Genomic DNA, 7742 nt, shown 5'->3' on the forward strand with positions numbered 1-7742 from the left:
CGTGCAGAGTCCATGACGCTGACCCAGTGCCGTTTCCAGAGGAACCCCCTGTGCTATGCTGCCTCCCAGATCCATCAACATTTTTCCTGGAACTGAATTCTGGCGCGGCCTTTCCGAATGGCCTTGGAAGTGCTATTCAGGCTGCACATTGTACTTATGAAGAGTATGGACTGGCGCAGCCACACACACACACATGCACACATACACACATGCATACACACACATACCCACGCACATACACACGCATGCACACACATACACGCACACACGCACACATACACACACGCATGCACACGCACACGAGCTGTACTGAGGAGCCATGATGCCGTGGAAACCGTGTATATTGGTTCTCGTCCTCCTGGCAGCAGCATCGTCAGCCACGCGAATGAGGGGCTTTCACAGGAAAACAGAACAGGACTGAGCCGCCTGGGAAGCCCAGAGGCTGGAGGGAGACTGGGAAGCTCGAGGGAATGCTAGTCTGGGAAGGCTCCCTGGAGGAGGAGGGAGGGAGCTGCTGCTTCGAGGTGAGTAGGGGGCGTGGCAGGATCGAGGCGGGAAAGGAAGGAGGTGAGAAGAGCTTTTCGGATTTGGGGCTTAGACCGCACCTGGCTGTGGGCTCGCCGACGCTCCCACGGACGAGGGTGACACACCTTGGAAGGCAGCCCCTCGGCTGAACTCTAAAGCCGGTGCCCCTGCCCCGGCCGGGGGGGCTCAGGGGCTGGAGCCTCATCCCATGACCGAAAGGTCCAGGTCCAATTCCTGGGCCGGGTGCTTGCCTAGGTTGTGGGTTGGATCCCGGCCGCTCTGCACACGGAGGCAACTGATCGATGTTTCTCTCTCCCTCCCTCTCCCTTCTTCTCTCTCTAAAAAGAAAGAAAGAATAAAAGCCGATGCCCTGTGTGATTGCTGCTTTGCTGAGCTGAGTGAGGGGGGTGTGTGTAATGATAGGAAACAGAGAGGGGCCTAAATTAACGTAAAACGGCTTAACACAGTGGTTCTCAACCTTGGCTGCACATTAGAGTCACCTGGGAATCTTGTTAAATCCTGATTTCTGGGCCTCATCCTCCGAGATGAGGTGTTAACACCAGGAGGAGTGACCGGTCCACCAGCACCAGGAAGGACGACAGGTCCTGTAACTCTGAATCGGGGAGATCCACGGGCTTCCTCTGCCCTTCCTCAGAGCTCATGTTTCCCCCGACCCCACCGCCACCTGAAGGAGGGGAGTCGGCAGGGGAAGGGCAGGAAATGGGCACAGAGCTTGGGGTGAGAGCCCGAGCACCCCGGTGCCCTTCTGTGGGGATGCTCAGCCGTGTGTGCGAGCGCGTGGTTGGTACAGACACGGAAAGACGGACTGCCAGCCTCAGACGTGCCTCAGGAATGTTTCATTTCTAAGGTAACAGAAGCCCTTCGTGGGCATTGAAATCCGCTCACAAACTTATGAGTTTATAGCACTTTCACGGGTGGGAGCAGTTTCACCCGCTCAGGGGAATCTCAGGGGAATCGCTCGCGAGCAGCTGCCGAAATGTGACCTTTCACAGCAAACCCACCATCCTGCCCACTACACCGGGTAGTTCTAATACCCGATCAGGAGCGCGTGCAGTGTGGTCCTGAGGGAAGGACAGCAGGGGGAAAATACTAGTTTGGATCAGAGGGTATGATCAGGGCGTCTGTCAGCTCTCAGGACGGCAGGGCTGCGAGCAGAGCCAGGTCCGGGGGGGTCGGGGCGCACAGGGGGACACGGAGGGGAACCAGCCTGTTCTGAACCGACGTGCAGGGCGGCCCACGTTCTGCCCGGTTTCCCTAAAGCCTGTCCCCCTTGGGCTTTCATTTAGACACGAGAGGCCCGATGCATGAAATTCGTGCAAGAGCAGGCCTTCCTTCCCCAGCTGCCGGCACCGGCTTCCCTCTGGCACCCGGGACCCAGCTTCGCCCAGAAGGTCGTCCAGTCTAATTAGCACATTACGCTTTCATTATTGTGGATTAGCTGCATTCGTGTCTACTGAGCTGTGTCACGCTTCTTCCTGCTTGTCCATTCACATCACTTCCCAGGCCATCTGGTTCACCTTTCCCCAGGGACCCACACAGCGCCTCATCTCTCCACAGGTAGGATCTAGCCCAGCCGTGGGCAAACTACGGCCCGCGGGCCGGATCCGGCCCGTTTGAAATGAATAAAACTAAAAAAAAAGAAGACCGTACCCTTTTATGTAATGATGTTTACTTTGAATTTATATTAGTTCACACAAACACTCCATCCATGCTTTTGTTCCGGCCCTCCGGTCCAGTTTAAGAACCCCTTGTGGCCCTCGAGTCAAAAAGTTTGCCCACGCCTGATCTAGCCTATGGAATCTAACAAAACGGGCCTAGGATTAAAGTCGGTTAACACACAGGCACACACACACATGCATGCACGCACACACACATGTGCGCGCACACACATTATGTCAGTCCCTACACCTGTTGCTCTTTGTGAGCTCCGATAAAACACCTTGAGGACACACGGCGCGCGCCCTAAAGGAGGTGTCAGTAGGAAACCGCTGTTGGCTGAGTGAGGGAGGGGCAGGCTAGGAATGACCCCTGGAACTGGACAAACCTTGATCCAATAACCATTTGGAACATTGTGATTGTGTGCACCTTGGACACTAAGAACACAGGAGACAGCCGGCACAGAAAGCCACACTTCAACTCGAGTCACCCCGTCCATCGGCGTCCGGACCCTGACCATGGGTTAGGGGCTGAGCTTACGGTGACTGGCCCCCCAGACCCTCAAGGGGGACACGGGTTTAGGGTGCCTGCCGAGTCCATACCAGAGACTCCCAGGGGAGAGTGAACGCTGGGTGGACGGCATACAGAACCCAGCTGACCTCCTACCCGCCCGGCAGCTCCCACCTCTATTCACCTGGTTACTCCTGAGGGTGGAGGGGAGTTTTTTCTTGCTGATAATCATGGAACTAAAGCGCCCATAATGCTCTTCTCATGGGTCGTCAGCGTCTCCTGTGCAAAGTAGCTCTTTTGAGCTTTAAAAACACCCGCTTCCCTGCGAGGCAGCGGCAGGCGCAGGCGCACGATGTGAAACGACGCAGATAAACGCCGTGCGGTGCCCACCGTGCCCGCTGCACGAGCGTCCTCCCTCCACCCAGGACCAACCCACATGCACAGACGCTGCAGAGCAGCGAGATGAGAAGAGAAGAGAAAATGCTGATTTTCAAACACTCCTGGGAAGCCGCTCCGCCGTTCCGTCTCGTGCAGCCGCGGCCCCAGGTGCCCGGGGGTCCCGGGCTCGGAGCACAGGCAGGGAAACCGCGTTGCAGGCCCCAGAAGCCCAGGCCCCGCCGAGGAGACCCTGACGGCTCGGGATCTGCTCGCAAACGGTTCAACGGCCACTGGTTTCAGAGGAAGTGCCACGGCCAGTGGACACAGCCACAGCCTGGAGTTGGACCCGGACCCCTTAGGGCCCCCCCACCATAGGCCCCAGGCACTGAGCCCCAAACACAAAACCTGTGCAAGCCTCTGCACCACCGGGCTCCACCGCCCAGCGCCCAGCGCCGGCTCCTGTGGCCACAGGCCCCTCAGACCCGAGGGCAGGTGCCCAGAGCAAGACGAGCCGCTGGTCGCAGAGGAGGGGCCGCGAGGGGACACCTTCCTGGGGGCACCGTCACCCTCTGCCGGGGACATGGAGCCCTTTCCCTCCTAGAAGGTGTGACCTGGCCAGGAGCCCTCTTCTCAGCACGAGGCTGGTTCCGGGAAAGTTCTCTTTCCAATCTTACTATTTCCTGCTTATTTTTTTTAATATACATATATTTTATTGATTTCAGAGAGGAAGGGAGATGGAGAGAGAGAGAGAAATATCAGTGATGAGAGAGAATCATGGACCGGCTGCCTCCTGCACACCCCACGCTGGGGATGGAGCCTACAACCCAGGCCTGTGCCCTGACCGGGAATCGAACCCTGACCTCCTGGTTCATAGGTCGATGCTCAACCACTGAGCCATGCGGCCGGGCAATTAATGACATTTTTTTAAAAAAAATACAAATAGAAGAGCTTTAATAGCAAAACAGATGATCCCCGAACAGAAACGAAGGCGAGGACAGAGCGGGCAGGGCAGCCGCGAACCCCTTCGCCGTCCCACCATCAGGACGAGCAGCCTGAGCAAAGCGGGGTCACCCAGCCCCTGAGCCGCATCGCCGGGACCCACCCTGCGTGTGGAGGCGGCCAGTCGTCTGCATAAAGGACAGAGCAGGCCCGGCTGGTCGGCTCCGTGGACACAGTGTCGGCCTGCGGACCAGAGGGTCCCGGGTTCGATGCCGGTCAAGGGCCCCTGCCTCAGCTGCAGGCTCCTCCCCGGCCCGGCCCTGGATGGGGCGCGTGCAGGAGGCGGCCCACCGACGCGTTCCTCTCACAGCGATGTTTCTGTCTGTCCTTCTCTTACACTCTCTCCCTAAAAATCAACGGGAAATGTCCCGGGGGAGGATTCACAACAGCTTCTCTGGCCGCGGACGTTTCTTGTTGAAACCTGGGAAGCTTCGAGATAAAAAGACAAAAACATATTTTGAAGATGAACTGGTCCGCCTCTGAGGAACTTCGGGTCCCTGATGACATGGACTGAGTAGACTAAACAGCGAGGGAGTCGTGTAAGCAGCGGCTTTTCGGGGCGCCCAGGGCTCCCCAGGACCCGGTCTCTAGAATACGCCTCCTGCCTCTGAGAGGCAGCGCGTGGCTGTTGGGAGGGGGTGGGGGGGTGTCCTGCCAGGGGAGCGTCCCGAGACCCCCCCCCCCCGTCCTCGCCTTCCCCTGAGAGGAGGGACCACGGACTCTGCGGGGGGACGGACAGCAGAAGCTGCACCCGCTCCGACGCCGCGCCTGGGGAGCGGACAGGACCCCCCCAGGCACCGGCCCCGCCGTGAGGAGGGGGCGCCCCGCTCGCCCGCACGCCGCCTCCATCCTGAGCCACACCAACGTGGACCCCCCGCTGTGTCTCTGACGGGAGGACAAGGACGAAGCAGGCCCTCCGTGGTGGGCCTCACGTTCCAGAACAGTCCAGAGAGCTGGCAGGCTGACCACCACGGACGGGCCACCCCCTGAGCGCGGGTCCCTGAGGAGCAGGCGCAGAGCGAGCTCCGGAGCTAAAGTGCACGCGTGTCTTCGAGGCGTGTTGGTGGGTCTCCCCGGCTCACCAGCCCCGAGCTCGCTCCTGGCAGCTGCAGCAGGTGAGGGGCCTGAGACCGGGCCGGACACGACCCCCCTGCTCCTCTCAGGACGTCTGGGGCCCCACCCGCCCACTGCCCACTGCCCACCCCGCTGTCCACCGCCCACACCCTGCCTCCCCCGGCCACGCTTCCTTTTCCTCCACGGAAATGACTGCGCCCAGCCCCACGGAGGGAACACCAGGGCGCCCTGTCCCTCACGACCCGTCCACTCCTGCTGACGCCTCCTGCCCATCCCCCTCCCTGACCCCATCCCCGTCCCAGGAGGGGACATCAGGCCTGGTCGGCGAGGCCCTGAGGATAAGCAGTCTACGGACACGTGCGAGGCGAGTGATGCGGGTTTATTGAAAGGCACCGAGCGAGACAAACTCCTTCTCGCAGAAGCAAGAAATCAGCAGCCGGGAGACGCAGCAGCGGAGCCGGGACACGTCCAGGAAGCCCCCAGGGGCCGGCACGGGCCGTCGGCGAGGGCAGGACGGGGCAGGCAGCAGCGAGGGGGCCGGGCAGCAGGCAGGTCTCGGGGTCTTGCTCGCTCACCCACGCCCGCGGCTCAGCAGGTTCTCCGGCAGCTGGACACGCAGGGCCGCTTGTAGGTCCTGGGGGCGCCGCCCGGCGGGCACACAGTGGAGCTGCCTGCAGGCTTGCAGCTGCTGGACACGAAGGTGAGTGGCCGGCTGCAGGCGGTGGAGCAGGGGCTGGCCACACGGGCGGGCTGTCGCGAGCAGGCCATCCGCCCGGGGCTGGCGACGCGAGAGGCCGGGGGGCAGGCCGGGGGCTCGCAGCTGGGCTCCTGGGCGCAGTGGTCCAGCAGCCAGGAGCCCGTCTGGAAGGAGCTGGGCAGGCAGATGCCGCTCAGGTAGTCGACGTCGTGCGTGGAGCCCGGGGCCGCCGGGACCCCCCGGGACGGGGCCGGCGCCCGCCAGGGGCCTGGCCGAGCCGGTCCTCGGGGAGCAGTGGTAGGACATGGTGCGGGCGGAGCGGAGAGGCGAGCAGAGAGGCGAGAGGAGAGGCGAGCCACCTGCCGAGGCTGCTCCAGCTGTGCGTGTCCCCGGGGCCCGGCTGCTTTTATGCGTCCCTGCGGGTGGGCGGGGCCCCACCTGCTCCCCCGGGGGCTGAGCCCCGACCTGCCGGCCCCAGAACAGCCTGGGAACCTCGGGGTTGACTGTCTCCTGAGCAGCTGCGTCCTCGTAAAGCGAGTTTAGTAGTTTGGTGGCTGCGTCGCAGCCTCTGTTCTGTGCTCAGACCCGGGATGCGAAGGCGGGTCGGCGGCTTCAAAGGCATCGGCCCTCAGCCCACACCCCACCCTCCCTCCGCGTGGGCACGAGCGCGTCCACCCAGCAGTGACACCGCCAACACCCCATCCACGTCCACGCTCTCCCCCTGACCAGCACCAATGACCCCTCCCCCCCACCCCCCCTCCCAGGTGCACTGCTGGCTTTTATGATGTTTCCCGCACAAATTCATCGGCCGCGCTCCCCGCTAACAGGCGTCCACGGAAGCAAAGGCCACGGTGACGTCACCTGTGCGGGGAGAGGGCACGGGCTTGGAGCAGAGCTGGCTCCGGAGACTCGCCGAGTGGCGGCCGGTGCCCGCAGGAGGCCAGAGGGCCGCGGGCGCACCTTCCCGTCCAGGCGCCGGGGCCGCGGAGCCAACGAAGGATGGTGTTTGCAGCCACGTCCCTTCTCAGTGAAGCGGACGAGCTTGACTCCTGAAAATCGTCACCGAGTGGCAACGGGTACGAGTGACTCATCCGACGTCGCTGCGAGGCCGGGCAGGCCCAGGCGGATTCTCATCGTCCTGCTCCTTCGAGGGGAACAGCCTCTTTCTCCAGAGAAGCCCCTCGAGGAGGACATGCTTATTTTCACACAAACACTTGCAGATGGATGTGTTTCACCCGCCAGGTGTGGCTCAGCGGACAGAGCGTCGGCCTGTGCACCGAAGGGTCCCGGGTTCGATTCTGACCAAGGGCACAGGCCCGGGTTGTGGGCTCCGTCCCCAGTGTGGGGCGTGCAGGGGGCAGCTGATCCATAATTCTCTCTCATCACTGATGTTTCTATTTCTGTCTCTCCCCCTCCCTTCCTCTCTGAAATCAATAAAAATGTATTTTTAAAAACAGGATGTGTTTCTAACATGGACACGCCCAGGGCTCTTCAAGGTCACGCCTCCACCAGGGGTCAGGGGTCGGGGGTCGGGGAGGCAGACACGGGCCTTGGTAATGAGGGGTGTGAGCAGCGAGCTGTGACGTGTAACCCGCGTCCCTTCTGGGGAAACAGATGAGATAACGTCTCCGGGACGTCACCCCCTGTGACCCCGCCAGCTCCGGGCGCCCCACGCCAGGCCCTGCCCACGGCACACACGCATCTCAGCCGGGAACGGCGTCCGTCACCATGGCGAGCGGCAGTGCAGTCATTTCCACATCACAACACGGCGAGGCCCGGCTCTCTCTCCAGCTGGCACTCGGGCGGGCGAGGGGCATCGTGGTGTCCACGCGTCCGAGGGCCCTGGGGGACGGCATGTGAGGCAGGTGCACGGCACCCAGCG

At 61.9% G+C, this 7742-nt stretch overlaps 1 protein-coding gene across 1 annotated transcript; it reads right to left on the bottom strand.

Moving 5' to 3' along the window:
* Positions 1 to 5527: 5527 nt before the first annotated feature.
* LOC106695734 (DBF4-type zinc finger-containing protein 2 homolog) lies at positions 5528 to 6951 on the bottom strand. Its single transcript, XM_023749042.1, has 2 exons — positions 6821 to 6951; positions 5528 to 6385 (listed from the first exon to the last, which is right to left on the bottom strand). Exons 1-2 carry the CDS (start codon positions 6949 to 6951, stop codon positions 5752 to 5754), a joined length of 765 nt encoding a protein of 254 aa, XP_023604810.1. The 3' UTR covers positions 5528 to 5751.
* Between the last annotated feature and the right edge of the window lie 791 nt (positions 6952 to 7742).

The sequence above is a fragment of the Myotis lucifugus genome, unplaced genomic scaffold (assembly GCF_000147115.1).
Source record: "Myotis lucifugus unplaced genomic scaffold, Myoluc2.0 scaffold_2549, whole genome shotgun sequence".
NCBI classification, from domain to species: domain Eukaryota; kingdom Metazoa; phylum Chordata; class Mammalia; order Chiroptera; family Vespertilionidae; genus Myotis; species Myotis lucifugus.